This window comes from Vidua chalybeata, chromosome 24 (assembly GCF_026979565.1).
Source record: "Vidua chalybeata isolate OUT-0048 chromosome 24, bVidCha1 merged haplotype, whole genome shotgun sequence".
NCBI classification, from domain to species: Eukaryota; Metazoa; Chordata; class Aves; order Passeriformes; family Viduidae; genus Vidua; species Vidua chalybeata.
In genome coordinates, this window is record NC_071553.1 from 3,298,403 (window position 1) to 3,319,171 (window position 20,769).

Consider the following 20,769-nt stretch of genomic DNA (forward strand, 5'->3'; position numbering starts at 1 on the left):
GGGCTCGGAGCGGCGGGCGCGGGGCAGCGCAGGCGCCTTGGACCGGCCGGGAGGGAGGAGACACGGCGGGGAGGGCGGGGGTGGCACCGGGAGCGGCCCCGCGGGGCGTCCCTCCCGTGGGGACCCCCCCTCCCCGAGGGTCGGGGCGCTTCGCACTCGCAGCCCCCGCGCGATGTTTGCCCGTGGACGCGCTCCTCGCCCCGGCATTCCCCGTCCGCGCCCCGGGAATGTCCCCGCTGCTCTCTCGCCGGGAATCCCCGCTCGCGTGGGGGTTGTCCCCGCCGGACCGTCACCCCCGCGGCTCTGGGGTTCCCCGGGGGGGTCCCACGAAGCACAGCCAGCGGTTTTCCCCAGCGTCTTCTGCGGGAGCGCAGCCGCTGTGTCGCGGCTCTGTCCCCGCGGGAGAAGGACGGTCACGCGTGGGTGAAAAGCCCGTGTCCCCTCTGCAGGGACAGCCGGGCTCCGAGGGCTGGGACACGCAGGAATTCCCTCCCCCAGCTGAGGCTCCCGAGCTTGTGGGAAACGTGAAAGGGAAAAATACCGCGGCCAAATGTCGAAGCGCAGCAGCTCTGGGGACAGCGGTGCTGCCACACCTTCCCCCGGGCACGGCTCGGGGTGGCCGCACCTGGCGCTGCGTGTCCCCTGCCACTGCGAGTGACCGCCTCCTTCCAGCGCCGGGGGTGTCACCGAGCAGGGGAGGGTCCCTGTCACCCCTGTCACCCCCTCCCTGCTGGCCGGAGGGCGACTGCTCCTTCGGGGTGCGTGGCTGGAGGGTGACACATCCCTGAGCCACGCAGGACACCACTGCTCCGCTGCTCTCGCTCGTTGTGGCTTGAAACACGTTCACTCAGACAGAATTATCCCCCAATTTCTGCCGTTTTGGGAAGAGAAGGGAGGTGAGAGGAGGCTGCAGGGAGGGCAGAGCTGGGCTGGTGAATCCGGGCTTGTGGGGAGCTGAATTTGACGTCTCCCGTGGACTCCTGAGGACAGGATAAGCTGAGGATATCTAAATCCTTTTCAAGGATTCTAATTTGAAGGATGGATTAAAACACTGGCTCTGAATCACAGCAGCCTAGAGCCATAAGCAGCCCCTAATAACAGCTTCAGACCGAAGGAGGAATAATGCAGCTGGGAAAATTGGAGTTTTGTTCTGTGCTAAGCAGCAAGATTAATTTTTGGAAGGTCTTTTGCTACCCAATTTAGGATCCTGCTTTGCTTTCATACCTCCTCTGCTTCTGCTTGAAAACAGCAGCAGATTTATTCCTCAGTAAATTGTTCCACAAACGTTTGGTGTTTTGTCCTATGTCCTCCACAAACTGTTAATTGTATCAGGAATCACCTGCAATGAAGGAAATTTCTGAGGGTGAAGGTCTACCTGGCACCTGGCTGGGAACTTCCTAAAACCATTCTGGACTTTCATTTTCCCAACACCATCCCAGAGGCATCTCCAGTCTCCATTCTGCAGCCTCAGGGCGTAAAAACACTAAATAAATGCAATATTTTCTGTCCCCACAGCAAGCTCTGGCTCAGCCTGTACAAGAGGCTCCTGACAGTCATCATCCTTCCCAGCTGTCCCTTCAGGTATTCAGAGCTGACAGCACAGGGAGCTCTTTTAGGCCACAGGTTAAAATATTTTAAGGGAAAAAGAAAACCCCAAGTAATTAACATTGGCAGGAAAACTCTCGTTTCATTTGGATTCCAGAAGTCCCCTCTGCAGCTGCTGTGCTACAGCAGTTAAAGCATGACAAGGGCTATTAGCAAAAACTCTTTTTTCCGTTTGCCAAGAAATAAATCCCTTTTAGTTGAAGCCAAACATGTTCCAGGTCAAATGCTCAGCTGGTGCGAGTCAGTGCAGCTCCACTGAATGCCAGGAGGTGCAGCAGGGACCCTGCCTGGGCTGCCTGCCCTGCTCCTACAAGAACACCAGTGAATCCTGCCTGGATTCAAAATAACGTCCATTAGAAAACCCAGGCGAATCCCAGGAAATAATTCGTAGGAGCAAAGCTTTTAAGGGATGGATTAGCTCCACCTCTGCACAGCAAACAGTTGGGTTTGACATTCAGGATGTTGGTTTTTATAATTAAAATGAATGGGGAGCTCTGGTGCCAAATTCCACCGGGGAAAGGTTTCCTGGGCGGGGGAGGCTCCTGGGCACCCTCAGCGTGTTCCTACAAGAAAGTCAGGCCGGGCACAGCCCTGCAGCTGCTGCTCCTCCTTCCTTTCGCTGCCTTTGCAGGGATGGATGGATGTGTCCCGCCTCTGGGATGTGCCAGGATGGGTGGGATGGGCCCAGCAGGGTGGGATCTGCCACCCTGCCCGGCTTTGGATGCTGCTCCCTGGGGATGGGGGTGTGGGATGGGGGGAAAGCCCATAAATCACCATGGGAGAGGCTGAGGGGCAGCGTGGCTGAGCCTTCCCACCAACATCTCCTGCTCCCATCTCCCACTCCCAGATCCTGGCAATCCCTATGGCTGCTCCGCACTGATATCAGCTGATATCACTGACATCAGCTGCCCTGGCTGATAACCAGGGAATTACGGCTCCTCATCAGCCCTGAGATCAAAAAACAGTCGGGAAACCAGAGCAGAACGGTTGTCCCTAACAAAGGGCTGGGTCAGCAGGGCCCTCCCACAGCTCTCTCTGTGATTCCCGAGGGACAACAAGGTGGGAGGGACGTGCTCCTCCTCCATCCTCTTCCTCTGGAGCAGGGAAGGGTTGGGAATGTCTTCCCAGGGCATCTCCAAGCACTCACAGCCACCAGCACCCCCCTGCCCCACTCCAGCACGTTAAAAGTGGGAATAATTCCTAAATAAGTAAGATTAAAGCTCTTCTTCTTCCTCATCTGACACAGTGATGCAGAGAAACCACGAAAACACCGAGTCCTTCCAGAATTTTTTTAAAAAAGAAAAATATAGAACCCCACTGGATATTCTGGCCAAACTTCCAGAGGCTCAGGGCACTCGGGGCTGATGGGGGAGAACATGCAAAGTGCTGGAGCACAGAGGTAGGACACGGAGAGCTCCCAGGGCACAGAAATCCGACGGCTCCGTCGCTCCAGGCGCTGTGAATTCCCTGTGCTGGGAAGCGCTTTTGCTTCAGCAGCTGCACCTTCACCATGCCCCTCAAACGCTGGGAGTGGGAGCAGCCCCACCCAACCTGCAGGGACAAGAGGATTTAGGCCAGATGTGGTCCTAAAAACAGGGCTCAATTCCCAATTCCTTGGGTTTTGTCTTTTAAAACTCCTGGACGTGCTGCTGTACATATTCCCACTGTCCGTTTGCATTCAGAGCCTCGAGAAAAGGATGCAGGGGAGGAAAAGAAAAACGGGGGTGATTCCCAGCTTTTCTCAGTCTGAATAAATGGACAACCACACCAACACCTCTCCTGTCTGCAAACCCAGAGGTTTGCTTTAATCTGGGGGCTGGAAATCTTGTCCTGTGAGGAGCAACTGAAGGAGCTGGAGGTGTTTACCCTGGAGAAAAGGAGGCTCAATAAAGCAACCTTATTGCTCCCTACAACTCCCTGGAAGGAGGCTGTGGTGAGGTGGGGGTTGGTCTCTTCTCCCAGGTAACAAGTGACAGGATATTTTTAGGAAAAAAAAAATTAGGAAAAAAATTTTGCTTAAAAAAAAAAAGTTTGCTTTAAAATTTTTTTTAGGAAAAAAAATTTCACCGAAAGGATAATAAAAAATTTCACCGAAAGGATAATAAAAAATTTCACCGAAAGGACAATACTGGAATTGTCTTCCCAGGGAGGTGGTAGAATCATCATCTCTGGATGTGTTTAAAAAAAGACTGGACATGGCACTTGGTGCTGTGCTCTAGTTGAGGTGTGAGGGCATAGGTTGGACTCGATGATCTTAGAGGTCTCTTCCAACCTCATGATTCTGTGATTCTGTGATAAGAGGCCTCAAGTTGCACCAGGGGAGGTTTAAATTGGATATTAGGGGGGAAAAAAATCATAGGTTTTGCAGAGATTTTCATACAGAAAAATCTGTATTGAGTTCCCCATGGCAGTGAACAGCAGTCAGTGCTGGCCAGCACTGGGACAAGGCTGGAAAGAGGGGAAAGAAATGATGGAGAAATTCTTGGCTACAACTCCAAGAAAGAGAAATTCTGCTGCTGCCAGACCACGATGCAGTCAAAAACGCGAGCAGTGCCGGTGGCTGCGCTTGGCGGCTCCCAGAGAGCCCACCCGGAGCCTCGGGCTCATCCCTGGAGGCAGGAGCAGGGATCCCTGCTCGGGGCAGAGCTCGGGGCGCTCTCACTCACCGCTCGATGATGCTGTTGTTGAGCTGCAGATCGCAGGCGACCGACCTCATCTGCTCCAGCAGCTCCTGCATCCTGCAGGGACACAGCCAGCCCTGATTCCTGCATCCTGCAGGGGCAAATCCAGCCCTAATTCCTGCAACCTACAGGGACACAGCCAGCCCTGATTCCTGCATCTTTAGGGGCAAATCCAGCCCTAATTCCTGCATCCTGCAGGGACACAGCCAGCCCTAATTCTTCCATCCTGCAGGGACACAGCCAGCCCTGATTCCTGCATCTTGCAGGGGCAAATCCAGCCCTAATTCCTGCATCCTGCAGGGGCAAATCCAGCCCTAATTCCTGCATCTTGCAGGGGCAAATCCAGCCCTAATTCCTGCATCCTGCAGGGGCAAATCCAGCCCTAATTCCTGCATCCTGCAGGGGCAAATCCAGCCCTAATTCCTGCATCCTGCAGGGACACAGCCAGCCCTAATTCCTGCATCTTTAGGGGCAAATCCAGCCCTAATTCCTGCATTTTATGGGGGCAAATCCAGCCCTTATTCCTGCAACCTACAGGAGAAAATCCAGCCCTAATGCCTGCATCTTTAGGGGCAAAGCCAGCCCTAATTCCTGCATCTTTAGGGGCACAGCCAGTCCTAATTCCTGCATCTTTAGGGGCAAATCCAGCCCTAATTCCTGCATCCTGCAGGGACACAGCCAGCCCTAATTCCTGCAACCTACAGGAGCAAATCCAGCCCTAATGCCTGCATCTTTAGGGGCAAATCCAGCCCTAATTCCTGCATCACAGGGGCAAATCCAACCCTAATTTGCACTGCTCAGTCCCTGCTTCCCATGGGAGCAGCTCCTGCTGCAGGGCTGGGATGCCCCACAGGGCACCGAGCAGGGATCACACCCTGCAGGGTCACAGCTTTCCAGCCCTGCAGACACAGAACCCTCAGCTCATTCCTGAGGATGAGCAGCAGGAGGTTCTGTCCCCCTGGAGGAGCTGGGCTGTCCCCATCCCCCTGTTCCCAAGTGTGGAGAATGGATTTGTGGAGAGTTCTCAGGGTCTGATGCACAGCATGCAAACTTTGAGATAAGAAACACTGACTTAGAAATGTTATGGAATCAGATAGATACTGTTGAGAGAGAAATGGAGCTAGAAAAAAGTTTCAAAAGATGGCCTTGCAAATAAGACTAGATACTTTGGAGAAATAGAACTGTGAAAGATGTATTATAGGGGACCCCCGAGGGGTAGTTTTAGATGATTTGCTTTAAGGCACTTACAGCATGGTGTGGCAAAAAGTTAATAAGCTAAGAAATGCTTATCATGTTTTGTAATTAGGAAATAATCAGCTTCTGATTGTGATGGCGTGAATTGTGACATCTGTATTGTCTCACCCTTCAACTGAGACTGGAAATGGAATAAAAATTATCTCTGAGTCAAAAAAAAAAAAGTGCTATCCAACACCAAGGACTCACCGCAGAGCCATCTCCTGGCGGGCCTGGCTCAGGGGGACGGGGGAAGGTGCAGGAGGAGCCAAATTCCATTTCTCCACCTGGAGAAGCCTGTCCAGAGCCTGTGGAGATGAGATGGAGATGGAGATGGAGATGAGATGGAGATGAGATGGAGATGAGATGGAGATGGAGATGAAGATGGACATGAGATGGAGATGGAGATGATGGAGATGGAGATTGGGGTGAGATGGAGATGGAGATGGAGATGATGGAGATGGAGATTGGGGTGAGATGGAGATGGAGATGGAGATGATGGAGATGGAGATTGGGGTGAGATGGAGATGGAGATGGAGATGGAGATGGAGATGAGATGGAGATGATGGAGATGGAGATTGGGGTGAGATGGAGATGGAGATGGAGATGATGGAGATGGAGTGTCCTGGCAGTGCCCACACCAGGGGCTGTCCCTGGGGCTGACCTGGGGCCAAACACTCAGTGGCACCCACGGAGTCACGCCCAGCACTGCTCCTGGACAAATTATAAATAAAATAACCCAAGGACCAGCACAGTAGCAGGGGCTGTGCCCCAGCCCAGCAGCTTTGCTGTGGCAGCTGGAGGCGAAGCTGCATTTTCCTCCTGTTGCAATTCCCATTTATTGGGCACAGACCCCCCGTGCCAGGCAATCCTTGGCACCAGCAGCGCCTTTACCAAAGGTTTCCCCACTCCCTGCTGACACAAAACACCACCTCCAGCTCGGATCAGCCACAAAAAACTGCAGCAAGGGGCTCCAAACCCCCGATGGTGCTGCTGGAGCCTGGCAGGGAGCAGGAGGAGGCTGTGGAGCTGCAGCCCTGGACACCTACGCCCTGCAGGCAGTCCTGGCACTCCATCATCTCCACACTGCAGGCACTGATGCGGTTGCTGAGCCTCTTCAGCTGCTTCTTTATCTCACAAACTTTCCTGGAAAGAGAAAATTATGAATTATGTCAAAGCTCCCAGTCAACGCGTAGCATCGTTTTTTTTTTTTTTTTTTTTTGTGTGTGTTTTAATTGCACGCTGCTTTCTGCAGACCTGGCTGGGTTCAAAATCCTGAAGGGGAGCAAATGAGTCAGGGCACGTTGTAATTGCAGCTGCAGCTCCAGCAGCCACCACAGGCCAGGTTATCCAAACAGCACTAAGAGCTAATTAATCAGGGAAAGTTGATTGCAAATGAGGCAGCCCAGGCCTATCACTTCACCCAGCACAGGCTGGGCCTCTTGTTCCTACCCAAAAAAAGGCCCCTCCACACCCAGCAGGCACAGCAGGAGTTGTGTTAAAAAAAAATAAAAATGTTTGGTTTGGGTTTAAAAAAACAAAGGAAAGAATGTTTCAGGTGAATGATCCACCTTTTTTCCCCAGAAAAAACCACCCCACGCACCCTGGCAGGAAACAAAACAGGACAATTAAAACTGAAGTAACGAGAAATTAAAAATATCCAGCTGTGACTCATGGTGCTTTCTCCATGAGGACAGGAAAACAGGTACAAAAATACCCCAGGAAAACGTGGAGAAGGATTTTTCCTCCCTGTGAGCAGAGGTAAAACCCTGCTTTAGTGCCCTGCACTGCATGGATTTTGTGGGGCCCCACATCCAGGGGGGAATCCCAATCCAAGACGGAATTCCCACAGAAACTGAGGGGGATTTCATTGCCTGTGGTGTGATGAGGAGACTGTGGGACACAGTTCCTGTCCTCAGAGTGAAACCTGCCTCTGGGTGAGGGCTGGCAGCACAGAAACCCCTGCTGGGACAAGCTGGGGCTGGGAATGGGAGAAGGATGGGGAAAGACTGGGAGAAAATTGGGATAGGGCAGGGAAAAGGCCAGGAGGAGGCAGGGAGAGCACAGGGACAGGGCAGACCCTGCCCTCAGCTCCTGGAGAAATTCTGAGCATCCAAATCAAACTTCCAGCCTAAAAATCCCCCCCGCTTGTAAATCCAGCCCAGGGCTACTCCCCACCAGAAACGGGATCGGGTCAAAAATGGGTTTAATTGTAAGGTATTCCAGAAACTCCTCCTCCCTCCACCCACACCGGCAGCCCAGGGGAGGCTGCTCCTCTCCAAGAGCAACCTTGCCATGAAAATCCAATTTTTGCACCACCAGCCTCCCCCTCCCTGCTCTCAATCACCGCGGGGTAATTTGCTCTTTGCATTATTCCCCAAGCACCGTTTAGCAGGAAATCATTCCCAGGGAGTAGATCTCTCTGTCTCAATAGCAATTCTGTCCTGATAAAATAACCTCTCCCCGCAGGCCAGAGCTGCTTGAACTCCAGCTGCAAGTTTAGGGTTAGGCTTTTTAAAATATAAAAATTTAAATAGAAACTTTAAAAAATAGATTATTTTATAATAAAATATAATATTTTATATTAAAATTATATTAACATTTTCATACATTTGTAACATTAAGATTATATTATATTAAAATATAATATTTTTAAATATAAGCTTTTTAAAATATAAACTTAAAATAGCAGGGCAGAACTATGGGACAGGAGCCAGCCCACACAGTGGGATTTCACAGAGCTGTGTGAGGGCTTCTCACCCCTGTGCAGTCCCTCAGCATTTCCCAAAATCCCCATTTCCATCTCCACACTCGATCCATAGCAGAGAGCACTTGGGAGCCCTGATCCTTGGTGGGTTCCTACAAAACCCCAAATCCCTGGAGGGGGGGCTGGTACCTCATCCTGCTGCTGTGCAGCGCCAGGGCCTCCTGGTACTGCTGGACACAGTCGTTCTGGAAAATGGACAGAACCCTCCTGGCCAGGTTCCCCAAATTCAGCCTAAACCCGGGAATAAGAGAGAGAAAGCGCCATCATTTCCTTCCAGGTGTGAAAAGGAACATCACAGGAGGCCCAAAGCTGCCTCCTGGGTGGAGAAAGAGGGGCTGGATGCTCAGCAAGGAGTTACAGAGAAAACAAAGCCTGGCTGTGATGGAGAGGGAGCTTTTGGGGGACTCAGCCCCCTGTGCCCCCTCCAGGGCACTGCTGAGAAGGCTCTGCCTTGGAATTCTGGCAAATGCTCAAGGTTAGACTGAGCATTAAGTGAGACCAAGGAGTCTGTGGATTTCACCCTCCCTGCTGCACGCTCGAGTGGGAATTGTGTTTTTGCCTGTGCTAAATTCCCCTGGTCTCGGTGGAAACCGAAAGGAGGATTCTTGAAGGTACAAAAGCCACCAGGCACTTCACTGCCACGGGAAGTGAAGCAGAGAGGGAAGCAGGGACACTTCCTAAATCAGCATTTCAGTGAAAAAAAAAGGCTTCAGACCGAGTCCTGTGTGAGCAACAGCCTGCCATGGGTCTATCCCAGCACAGGGATGTGCCCCAGGGCAGCTCCCTGTCCCCACCTCTGCAGAGCTGCTCCCACAGCTTCATCTGAAAGAGTTCAGGGCTTGAAACCTTCACTGGGAGAGCTCCTGCAAGGAAGAGCCAGCACAGGAACCCTCCTGGCAGCACCAGGGACAATTTTTATCCCTTTGGGACCCAATCAGAGCCACCAAGCACCGGCCTGGCCCCAGCAAGGGCAGCTCCTGGGGAGGGGACAGGGGTGGGACTCACTTATCCAGCTTGTGGATTTGTTCCTCGTTGTAGCCCAGCCCTGGGGAGGAAAAACACCATCACCACACATTTCCTGCTGGCAGCCCAATGAACGGGCGATTCCACAAGGCACAGAGGTGGCTGAAGGGGATTTTCCTGGCTCAGCCCCTGGGGCCAGTGTCAGGACACAGAAACTGAAGCTCTGCGAGGTCCTTTCCAGCCCAGTTCTGTGGTTCGAGGGTTCCACGAAGTAACTGCTGATGCCAGCAAAACGAAACCATCCATTTTCCCATGGACACTCCTGCCCCGTGCCCCCGGCCCCAGCACTCACTCAGACACGTCCTGGCCTTCTTGAACTGCTTGTGGATCACCTGCATCTTCTCCAGGCAGCACTCCATCTGCTGGATGCTGCAACGGGACGGGGAAGGGGGCGTGAGGCCCCTCGGGAGGGAGGGAGGGGGTAAGGCTGGGGTGGAATCATCATTTTGGAGTGAAGTTATCACTGCGGGGTGGAATCATCATTTTGGAGTGAAGTTATCACTGTGGGGTGGAATCATCATTTTGGAGTGAAGTTATCACTGCGGGGTGGAATCATCATTTTGGAGTGAAGTTATCACTGCGGGGTGGAATCATCATTTTGGAGTGAAGTTATCACTGCGGGGTGGAATGCAAACCTGCTGCCCGTGCCTGGGAGCAGGGACATCACCCCGTGGGGTGGCTGTGCCTGGCAGGGGAATGCTCCATCCCCTGGCTGGGGAGAGCCAAGTGGCACCAGGGATTGCACCACACACCTTTTGTCTTCGTGCATTTGCTGCCTGTCCTTCACCAGCTCGGCCAAAATCCCATCCAGTGCCCCCTGGAAGTCAAAGATGCTGTGGGAGCACTGGGAGAGCTCCTCATCCACCTGCAGAGGAGGGGAGAGCTTGGGACCAGCTGCTCTGGGAGCCGTGGGGGCTCCTCGGGCTGGGGATGCTCCTCACCCTCTGCAGCCTTGTCTTCACCACATCCACCCCTGCTGGGCCCCTGCTGCCTGCAGGGACGGCCTCGTACCTGAGGGAAGGCAGAAAATGAATATTCCTGAAGGAGGAAACAATCCAGATGCAGCTGTCACTGGGGGCACAGGAATCCACCTCGTGCTGGGGTCCTGGGGGGCTGCAAAGTGATTTCCTTGGGCAGCAACCCAGATTTCAGAGTGCCAGATCTGGGACAGGAGATGAAAAGTGCTGATCTGGTAAAAACTCGCCCTGTTGCGTCCGATTTGTTCCAAAATTGTTGGTTTTAAACCCACTGGCTTCGGGCCAGCTGGGATGCTGTCTGTGTGTCTGCAGCTGGCACGGGAGCTCCGGGCTGAGCGTGGCACAGGGGCTAAGTCAGCAGAAATCTTCCTGATGCAGTGCTGGAAGGGCTGGAAGAGCCAGAGCAGCCAGCTGCAGCACTGCTGCTCTTGGCACTCCAGCCCCAGGGCTGCACTCAATGGGAACCATGTGTCCCTGGGTTTTTGTTGTTTTGTTTTTTGTTTTTTGTTTTTTTTCCTTCAGATGAAATGGAAATTAAGAGACTTTGCTAAATGGCAAAGAATGAAAGAACAGCAACCCAGCGGCAAAGAATTTTCCACTACAACAACAACAACAAAAAAGCTGCAGAAAAGCAAAATATCCGTGGGTTGCTGGAGATAAAATGGGTTCAGCTTGGCCCAGGGCAGCCGGGTGGGGAGGAGGCTGTGGGCAAGGGGAAGGTTGAGGGCAGCCCAGGGTTTCTCCATAATTCAGTGGAGACTCCTGGAAGGAAATGGGACCTCTCCCCGTGGCTGGTGGGATGTTGGATCCCTGGGAATGCAGCCCAGCTCTCCAGGGCTGTTTGCAGGGAATGGGGCTGGTGATAGGGGCCAGACCCCCATGGGGTCCTGGAGCTGGTGCCATCCTGCTCTTTATTTTATCCCAATTTTCACAATTTTCCTTTCCCTGGAGCTGGCAGCAGCCCTGGCTCCTTCCTGCTCAAGGGCTGCAATCAGAAAACCCCAGAGCAGGAGCCAGTCCTGACTAACTCTGGCCTCCTGTGAAATCATTAAAAACTGAAGCAAAGAGGGAGAAACTGCCAGAGTGGCTCATTCCCCAGACCGTGAAAAAGCCTCCTACCTCCAAAATATCAGCTTGTTCCTGGCATTTTCCTTATTCCTGATTATCCAGGCACCTTTGAGAGCCCCATACCTCACCAGGCACAGCCCAGAGGCTGCAAAGCTCACTTACAGCACGCGTGTCTTCCCCTGGGTGAGCTGCAGGCAGGCGAGCACGGAGTGAGCCCCTCTCCTCTGCTCCAAAATCCTGCAGCACTCCGTCCTCAGGTTCCCGCTGCCAAGAGAGAAAAGAGCCCCTCCAGCACCGGCTCCCTGGAATCCCAGAGCCAGCCCGGGGCCAGCTGCGTGGCAAGGGGCTGGGGATGGGGCTGGTGGCTTCTCTCAGGCTGCTCTGAGACACTGGGGGCTGCATGAACCTAAAACTGGGTGGGGCTGCTGGTTTTAGGGGCTCTCACCCTCTGCGTGCTGCCCTGCCCCAAAAGGAGCGGGGGAGGGCAGTGAAATTCATCATGGAATCATGGAATGGTTTAGGTGGGAAGGGACCTTAAAGCTCATCTCATTCCAACCCTCTGTCCCGGGCAGGAACATTTCCAATAGATGCACACAGTGATGATTAATAATAATAATAATAATAATAATAATAATAATAATAATAATAATAAAAAAATCATCATCATCAACAACAATTATAATTATTATTATTTATTATTATATAATAATGTTATTATATATAATAATATTATATAAAAATCATTATATATTATAATATATACAATAATAATATTACTATATTATTAAAAATATTATTATTACATAACATATATTATTATATTATATAATTATAATATTATTATATATTATAATATAATTATATTATATATTATATATTATATATTATATATTATATATTACATATTATATATTATAATAATAATTTTTATTATTATTATTATTATTATTATTATTATTATTATTATTATTATTATTATTATTATTATGTTCTTTTCCTCAGCCTCTCCTAAACTGAAAAAAAGTGACCCAAAAGGAACAAAAGAGGACAGGAGCATCCTCACAACACCGAGGAGTTTTTCCTCCAGGTGCAGCCCCCTGGGGACACAGTGCCCCTCGTGCCCTGCTCCCTCCAATCCCCCAGGACTCTACCCCACCATCCCCGCTGGTCTGCACTGGCTGGAAGAGGCTGGAAACTGAGGAAAGCCCAGCCCTGGGCAGGCTGTGTCCCCCTGTGCCCTGCCCAGCAGCGCCTCTGTCACTCACAGCACCCAGTGGAGGCCCCTGGCCAGCAGCTCCCGGCCCCTCCGCAGAGCCCGCCCCACGCGCAGCGTCTGGTGAGCGGCACCCACGGCGCTCTGCAAGGCAAAGGGCACTGCCAGCGCCTGTGCCAGGCACAGGGCACTGCCAGCACACTGCCAGGGGCTGCCCTGGCACACACACCCACCTTGGCCGCGCTGCAGTCGGCCACCACGTCCACCCTGGGCACGAACTTTGGGAACTCCAGCGCCGCTGCAAAGACAGGCAGGCTCGGGGGGGTTGGTCCCCAGCTGGTGGCTGTGGGCAGCTCCCACCCACCAAATAAACCCTGTGGCCACTCAGGATTTCAGCCGCAGTGTTGGAGGCTCAGTGCAGCCCTCCAAGATATTTTGGGAGCAAGGATGAAGGCGGGAATTCCCTGCAAAGCCCAGAGTGGCACGTGGCCGTGGAGCGGCAGCACACGGCAGGGGAAAACTGACCCTGAAATCCCCTAATCCTGCTCCAGGGACCAGAAGCAGGACTGGGAGGTGGCACTGGGAACTGGCATCAGGACTGGGAATTGGCACTGGGAACCAGTACTCCTGCTGCTGGAACTGGGGTCACTGCTGGGAATGGGGACTGGCACAACCTGGCAGTGGGAAAAGCGACCAGTCTGGAGAACTGGGAACCCCAGGGGGAACTGGGATCCAGGTCAAACATTGCCCAGGCCCCAAGAGCGGGGATCATGCAGGAAATGGGCCCATCACCCAGCTGGGAAAGGGGAAATCTCTCAGGATAATAACTGGAACAAATCCCCCTTCCAGCAGCCACTCTCCAACCAGCCACACTCACGGTCTCGGTACCGGATCCCCACCACGTCCTCGGGCTGCTCCGAGGTGCTCAGCAAAGTCAGGGGGCTGCTCTCTGTGGTTTTGCAGAAATTATGAGCTTGTAGATTGGGATCCAGCTCATACAGGTGTCCTTCAAAAAAATATTCTTGGTGGTGAGGGACTATATTTGTCTGTTTGAAGACGGCATCTAAAAACTTGGTGGTACTGAAACGGAGAAAGAAGGGAAAGGATGGGGACAAGCAATGAGGTAAGCACACAGATTTCCATCCCTTTAGCAGCCTGCTGCCCTCAAAATACCAAGATGTTGATGTTTTCTCTTAGCAAAGTATCAGACAAGGTCAGCAGAGTGCCCTGGACCTGCCTGGGGCTCTCTGTGTGCCACAGCTCCGTTAGTGCACTCCCAGCAAAGGCTGATTTGAGCCTGGCGTGTTTTAACCTGGTTTGGGAGCAGTGCAAAGGGAATGGTGCTGCCCCCAGGTGCCCCTATTGAAGCGAGGGGAACTCACAGCTCCATTCCCAAATTTCTCTCTAAGCCAGCCTTACGTGTTGTAGGAGTGGATGTAGATGCGATGGGAGGACGCCTGCTGCAGGGAGAACACGTCCACCACCATCCTGTGCAAAATGTCGTTGGTCCCTGCAAAAAACTGGTCGAATCCCCAGCATTTCTCCTGATCCACCTCCAGGATATTCGCCAAGATGGGGATCAGCTGGTCCTTCAGCCCCCTGCAAGGGAAGAAGGGAGGTTTGCATGGGCTGGTGTAACCCTGAGTCACAAACACTGCCCTGCCCTGCACTCCCTTTTCCTGTCTGGAAAGCAGAGCTCTGGTCTGACAGCTGTGACAGCTGAAGATGAAAGGTTTCTCTGCCTTGTTAACCCCCGCTGTGCTGTCTGAGGGCACGGGAGCTGCAGCCCCAGCAAGGGACACTCACGTGGAGAGGCGGCAGGTGATGGGCAGCTCGTAGCTCCACTCGATGTTCCCGTTCTCCTGCCTCTGGATCCCTGCAATGGCCCCAGGAGGCTTCTCCGTGGTGATTTTGTACCTGTGGGAAGGGAATTGTTGCTGCTGACTCGAGCCAGGCGAGCTCTGTTTGGGCACTGCGTCCCTCGGGTGGAGGGAAAGGGCAGAGCGTGGATGTGCTGGGAAAGACATGATTCACTGAGGGAAAAGAAAGTGCCCAGAGGGAAAATACAGCAGGTGAACATTCCAAACCTTCCAAGTGAGCACTAACCCTGCTTCCCCTTCCAGCTGTTTAGCCAGGAGGTCACAGGAATGCATTTTACAGAATCCTAGGATTATCTGGGTTGGAAGGGACCTTAGAGAACATCTGGTTCCAACCCCCTGCTATGGGCAGGGATGCCCCCCATGCTCAGTGCCCCATCCAGGCACCCCATCTGGAGGGAAAACATGGCAAATGGGACATGGATTCTGCCCCACACTGCACACACACCACTCCCCACAGGCCCCTTGGCGGGGCTGTGAGGCCACGTGGGGTTAAACCAGAGTGAGCCACCCCCAGCACAGCCCCAGCTCCCCACCCAGAGCCGGGCACGGCACCTACATGATCTCCTTGTTCCTGCGGGGTCCCCCGAAGGGCACGAAGGGCAGGCTGCCGGTGGCAGCGTGGTAGAAGGTGACACCAATGCTCCAGAGGTCCACGGTGACACCAAAGGCCTTCTGCTGCGGCTTGCGCAGCACGGCTCGCTTGTACACGTCAGGGTGCTGCAGGGGAAGTGCAGAGAAATGGGTCCTACCCAAAAACCTGGAACAGAGCTCTGGGTCCTACCCAAAAACCTGGAACAGAGCTCTGGGTCCTACCCAAAAACCTGGAACAGAGCTCTGGGTCCTACCCAAAAACCTGGAACAGAGCTCTGGGTCCTACCCAAAAACCTTCAACAGAGCTCTGGGTCCTACCCAAAAACCATCAACTGCAACAAAGCTCTGGGTCCTACCCAAAAACCTTCAACAGAGCTCTGGGTCCTACCCAAAAACCTGGAACACAGCTCTGGGTCCTACCCCAAAAACCTGGAACAGAGCTCTGGGTCCTCCCCAAAAATCATCACCTGTAACAGTGCTTTGAGTCCTCCCAAAAATCATCACCTGCAACAGAGGTCTGTGTCATCCCCAAAAATCATCACCTCTAACAGGGCTCTGGGTCCTCCCCAAAAACCTGTAACAGAGCTCTGGGTTCTCCCCAAAAATCATCACCTGTAACAGTGCTTTGAGTCCTCCCAAAAACCATCACCTGCAAGAGAGCTCTGTGCCCTCCCCAAAAATCATCACCTGTAACAGAGCTCTGGGTCCTCCCAAAAACCTCTAACAGAGCTCTGTGCCCTCCCCAAAACCCATCACCTGCAACCCTTCCACAAAGCACTGAGCCCCTCCCCTTCCAAAAACACAGACCAGGCTCTCCAAGTCGCTCGGCTGCAGGACTGAGGGACAGGGACCAGCCCCCCCAGGACTCCCAGGGCCACCAGCCTGGGACATGCCCTACTCACGAGATACTCCTCTGTCCCATAGACAGACACAAACTTTTCATCATCCTCCAGCTCCCGGGCGGCTCCGAAATCCGTCAGTTTGTAGATGCTCTGCCCGTCCTCTCCCACCAGTCTCATGATGTTGCCGGGTTTGATGTCTCTGTGCACGACGCCGTTCTCACGGAGGTGGTTCATCCCTGCCACTGGCACACGGGGGAAGCAGCATTTGTGTGTGGAGTTGGGCCACTGGGCTCCAGGGGGCTCAGTTTGAGTTTAGGAATGAGAAAAGGGCTGGACAGGGGGTAAATCCCACGGTGGTTGCAGTTAGATGGGGATCAGTGTGACTGGGGGGATGGAGGGGATGAGCACATGGGCACAGCCCTTTGCCACAGCAGCTTCCCAGAGCGAGGAGAAACCTTCAGCACAGAGCTCAGCCCCACCCTGTTCCGGGGTGCAGCTCCTGACCCCTCACTCCATTGCCCAGGGCTGGTACCTGCAGGGTCCCCAGCACTGCAGGGTCCCCAGCTGGAGGGTCTCAGGCCCTGCTGGTGGCCCCCGACCCCCACACTCACCCACACACTGCAGCACGATGAGGAACTCGGACTCAGCCAGGCCAAAGGCATTGGCTGGGTCTTCCAGCACGTTCAGCAGGCTGCCACTGGAGCAATATTCCATCACCAGCACCTTCTGCTTGCTGCTGCCCTGCAGGGGGAGAGCCCAGGAGGGCTCAGCCAGCCCCGTGTCCCAGCAGCTGGCCCGTCCCCCCAGCCAGGCAGGAGCAGGTCCCCTCCCTTGGCTGGTGAGCCCCAGGGTTTCCCAGAGGGGTTCCCACTCACTGTCTCCTCCACGGCAAATAATTTGACAATGTTTTTGTGGTTCAGCTTCCGCAGCATCTCGAACTCTCTCATCTGCACCTCCTGGGGCCGCAGGTAGCTGGCATTGTTAAACACCTTCACAGCAACCAGCTCCCCCGATTTCTGGGAAAAGAGCAAAAGGAGGGAATGAAAACACGAGGTGACGTCGTTCGTGTGCAAAGCAGCTCCAGGAGCTCTGTCCCGGCTCCCACACGCCACTCGGGATGTAGATGATGCCTGTGCACCACGTCTGCTCTGCTGCACAAACACACCGCTCTTATTCACCTCCCTGCTCTTCCTGTCCCTGTGCCCACGTGCTGCGTGTCGCTGTGTTTGTTTGTCCGGCCCCACTAAAAGTTCCCGTGGGGAGCCCAGGCCGGCAGCTCCCGAGGGATGGGGATGTTCCCAGCCCGCTCTCGCAGCCGCCGCTCCTGCAGTTTGCTCAATAAACTTCAAAGGCTGCAGAGGAGGAGAGCCCGCTCCAAGCCCGGCAAGTGTTTGCATGAAGTATGCAAATGGCCAAGGATGGGGTTTTCAAAACCTCTGGGCATTCCCCGGAAAACAGCAGCTTCTTCCCCCTGCGCCGCTCGGGAGCAGGAGCCGCCTGTGAGCGCCCCAAAATCCGCCCTCGACCCGCAGGGCAGGGGAAGGAGCTCGGTGGAAAATGAAAATAAAACACAAAGCAGCGCCCGAGCTGCTCCACAGGCAAGGATCTCCCGGGTGGGCGAGTGGAGCGGAGCTCGGGTATCCCGTGGGGCGGCAGGGATGGGGGGCACCGGGGCTCTGGAGTTTTGGGGTCCCTGCCCCCCCAGTTGCCCCCGCTCACCTTGTTGCGAGCTTTGTAGACAGAGGCCGTGGCCCCCTGGCCCAGGAGGTCCTCGGTGCTCCACAGGTAGTTGGGGGTGCTCTGCATGTCCAGCGGGAAGCGCGGGGCTCACCCGGGGGGGGAGATTTACCCCACCGAGCCCCAGCCTTTACCCCTGCGGGAATCGCCGGCCGCTCCCCTGGGCAGCACCGGGGCCAAGGCTGGGCATGGACCGAGCCCCCAGCGCTGCCAAAGCCGCCCGGCCGGGACGTGCCGGGGCTGGCAGCAGAACCCCGGCAGATGCCAGAGCTCGGGAGCGGAGGAGCGCGGGGCGAGAGGCGCCTCCCCGCCCGGGAACTGAAACCCGCGGATTGCAAAACCCGCCCGGCGAGCACGGCCACGCTGCAGGAGGAAACGCCTCAGCTTCCTGCTCGAGATAAAACTTCCCAGCCGGGCTGCCATCCCCCGGCACGCCGGGCTGCTCCGGGACAGCTCCGGTGGCGGCTGAAGGTGCTGAGCTCCGGCTGCCATCGGCACTGCCGGGGCGGGGATTTGGGAAGCGGAGCGGGATCAGGATCCGTGTCCAGGGTCGGTGTCCAGCCCTTGTCATCTGTGCCAGCACGGGGTCAGTGCTTGACCCCTGGCACGGACACAGCATCGCCTGGCAAGGCTGGCACTGAGCTGTTGGGGCTCCCTGTCGGGGATGTGGGACGCAGGGTGGGATGTAGGACAGGGTGGGATGTGGGATGCGGGATGCAGGTGAGATACAGGGTGCAGAACAGGATGTGGGATGCAGGACAGGGTGGGATGCAGGTGAGATACAGGGTGCAGAGCAGGATGTGGGATGCAGGACAGGGTGGGATGCAGGTGAGATACAGGGTGCAGAGCAGGATGTGGGATGCAGGACAGGGTGGGATGCAGGTGAGATACAGGGTGCAGAGCAGGATGTGGGATGCAGGACAGGGTGGGATGCAGGTGAGATACAGGGTGCAGAGCAGGATGTGGGACGCAGGGTGGGATGTAGGACAGGGTGGGATGTGGAATGCAGGATACAGGTGACATACAGGGTGCAGAGCAGGATGTGGGATGCAGGGTGAAGTGCAGGACAGGGTGGGATGTGGGACACAGGTGAGATACAGGGTGCAGAGCAGGATGTGGGATGAAAGGTGGGATGCAGGATGCAGGGTGGAATATGTAATGTGGGGCAGGGTGGGATGCAGGATGTGGGGTTCAGGGCACTCTGCTGCCTGCACAGGGCAGAGCGGGGCTGCTCCTGTCCCTGCTCACTCTGGCTTCACCGTGACCAGCTCAGCATCGGGGTCCCGCTGTCAGGAATTATTCCAGGCTGGCGTGGATGTGTCTAAAGGCTCCATCCGCACCAAAAAAGGTCTGAGAGTTCATCAGCTTGTGGGGCATCCAAACATCGACACCACTTCACCAGCCTGCACACAAACCCCACCCCTAATTAGTTCCTTAATTCCTGCTGAGCTTCATTTTCGCACCCGCGGGTGAGCGTGCCTGGAACAGCCTCCAGAGAGCTGGCTGGGGGTGCCCTCAGCCTGGCCCTTTCCCTGGGGTTATCCAGGGATGCCCGGGGCTGGCAAGGGACGGCAGAGTCCCGGCAGCTGCGGGAGCGCGGTGACGTCGGTTTAACCACACGAAACCCGAAATCACTTTGATTGAAGTCATTTTGCTGCAGCTCAGCTGACAGGAAGAGAAAGGGCCGGGGTGACTTCTTGAAATTGTGTCTGGTTTTATTTTCTATGCATGTGAAACAGGACCGTCAGTCTGTCCCCACGGTGCTGGCCAATCCCGCGGCTGGGAGGGGGGAACTCGCCCCCTTATGCTTTCTTCTGCTATCCTTTTAAAATTCCCAGCTCATTTCCTCTCCCTGGTTGCCCCATCCGCAGGTTTTTCCTCCCAGCCGACTCCCCAGTCCCATGTGAACCCCAGGACTGGATGTGCCCACAGGGGATAAACCCTGGTGTGGTGGGACAGCACATCTGGCTGGGAGAGAAAAAACCGGCCTTGAAAGCAGTTTGTGACAAGAATTTATTGTTCCAGCTGGTGGCAGCAAAGCCCGAAGAATAAAGGAGAAGCAGCGAGCTCTGGGTGCAGCAGGGACCTCGTCCCTGGGGTCTGAAAACCCGAGAATCCCACGAGCCCAGTGGCGTCCCCACGGTGTCACCGTGACAAACCTGTGACACGTCCGTGAGAGCCGAACCCTCCCAGCACTCACCGCGGCGTTTCTTTGTTAAAAACCCCCAGAATGGGGTTTGTGAGGGAGGGTCGGACCCGCCTGTGGTTTGATGAGGGTTTAAAAGATAATCACAACCTCTTCTGCTGGACAGTGACCAAGGGAAAATCAAAAATCCCTTGTTATCTGTACCACCCCCTTGCTCTCTGACTCCTATTTCATGTTTTAAAAACAAAAAGGTACCAGCAGCGTGCCCAGCTGGCTCTAGGGTGGTGCCACAGAGGCTGCTGTGATTTTGGAATAAAAACATCCCGGATTTCCAGCTGATCCCTACACGAGGAGATGTGGGACAGGGAGCACAGGGATGCTCACCCCAGGGACAGCGGGGACAAAATGCCTCAGTTAAACTTCAAACCTCACTGAAAATAAGTAATTCCTTCGAATCTTAAGAAAAGGAAGCCAAAATGACACAGCCCTGCCACGTTCCCCCTCCAGGCTCTGAAAAAGGCCCGTGGAAAAACCAAGATAGGGAAAGCTGGTAATGATAAAATAATGATCCAATCCATAATCCCAATCTTAAATCCTCTTTCCTGAGACAGTTGGGGGTCCATCCTCCACAGGAAAATGATGAAGATTAAGCATTTTTCAATCAGGTCACTGCCAGGGAAGCGTTTGCCCTGGGGAATCCTGCTGTGGTGGCTGCGTGCGAGCCCAGGCTGGGGGAATCAGGAATCATTGGGTCACAGAAAGAATGGTTTGGGTTGGAAGGGACCTTTAAAGCCTTATCATTCCACAGCAGGGATCCCTTTCAATATCTCAGGGTGCTCCAGCCTGGCCTTGGGCACTGCCAGGGATCCAGGGGCAGCCACAGCTGCTCTGGGCACCCTGTGCCAGGGCCTCCCCACCTTCCCAGGGAGCAATTCTTTCCCAATATCCCATCTAAACCTGCTCTCCTTCACCTTCAGGCCAATTCCCTTGTCCTGTCACCACATCC

General features: G+C 54.3%; 1 protein-coding gene across 2 annotated transcripts; it reads right to left on the reverse strand.

Moving 5' to 3' along the window:
- Window positions 1-2,880: 2,880 nt before the first annotated feature.
- On the reverse strand, window positions 2,881-17,884 carry IKBKE (inhibitor of nuclear factor kappa B kinase subunit epsilon). Of its 2 annotated transcripts, none has more exons than XM_053963922.1 (20): window positions 17,600-17,884; window positions 16,756-16,896; window positions 16,492-16,621; window positions 15,941-16,122; window positions 15,004-15,164; window positions 14,374-14,484; window positions 13,987-14,166; window positions 13,445-13,647; window positions 12,801-12,865; window positions 12,620-12,711; window positions 11,517-11,618; window positions 10,251-10,320; window positions 10,062-10,126; window positions 9,602-9,678; window positions 9,292-9,331; window positions 8,416-8,517; window positions 6,569-6,665; window positions 5,730-5,827; window positions 4,272-4,343; window positions 2,881-3,156 (listed from the first exon to the last, which is right to left on the reverse strand). In XM_053963922.1, the coding sequence occupies exons 1-20, from the start codon at window positions 17,684-17,686 to the stop codon at window positions 3,123-3,125; spliced, it is 2,109 nt and encodes a 702-aa protein (XP_053819897.1). In that variant the 5' UTR covers window positions 17,687-17,884; the 3' UTR covers window positions 2,881-3,122. The 2 variants fall into 2 exon arrangements, with proteins under 2 accessions (XP_053819897.1, XP_053819896.1); XM_053963921.1 differs by having other exon boundaries at window positions 10,062-10,174.
- Window positions 17,885-20,769: the final 2,885 nt, after the last annotated feature.

Bases quoted from the DNA above. Each gene is read 5' to 3' on its own strand.
- IKBKE (XM_053963921.1), bottom strand. From the start codon at position 17,686: ATGCAGAGCACCCCCAACTACCTGTGGAGCACCGAGGACCTCCTGGGC. The intron at 14,485-15,003 runs GTAGGTGCCGTG...CCCTTCCCACAG, and splicing joins CGCAGGAACAAGGAGATCAT to GTACAAAATCACCACGGAGA. The intron at 6,666-8,415 runs GTACCAGCCCCC...TTCTCTTTCCAG, and splicing joins CTGCACAGCAGCAGGATGAG to GAAAGTTTGTGAGATAAAGA.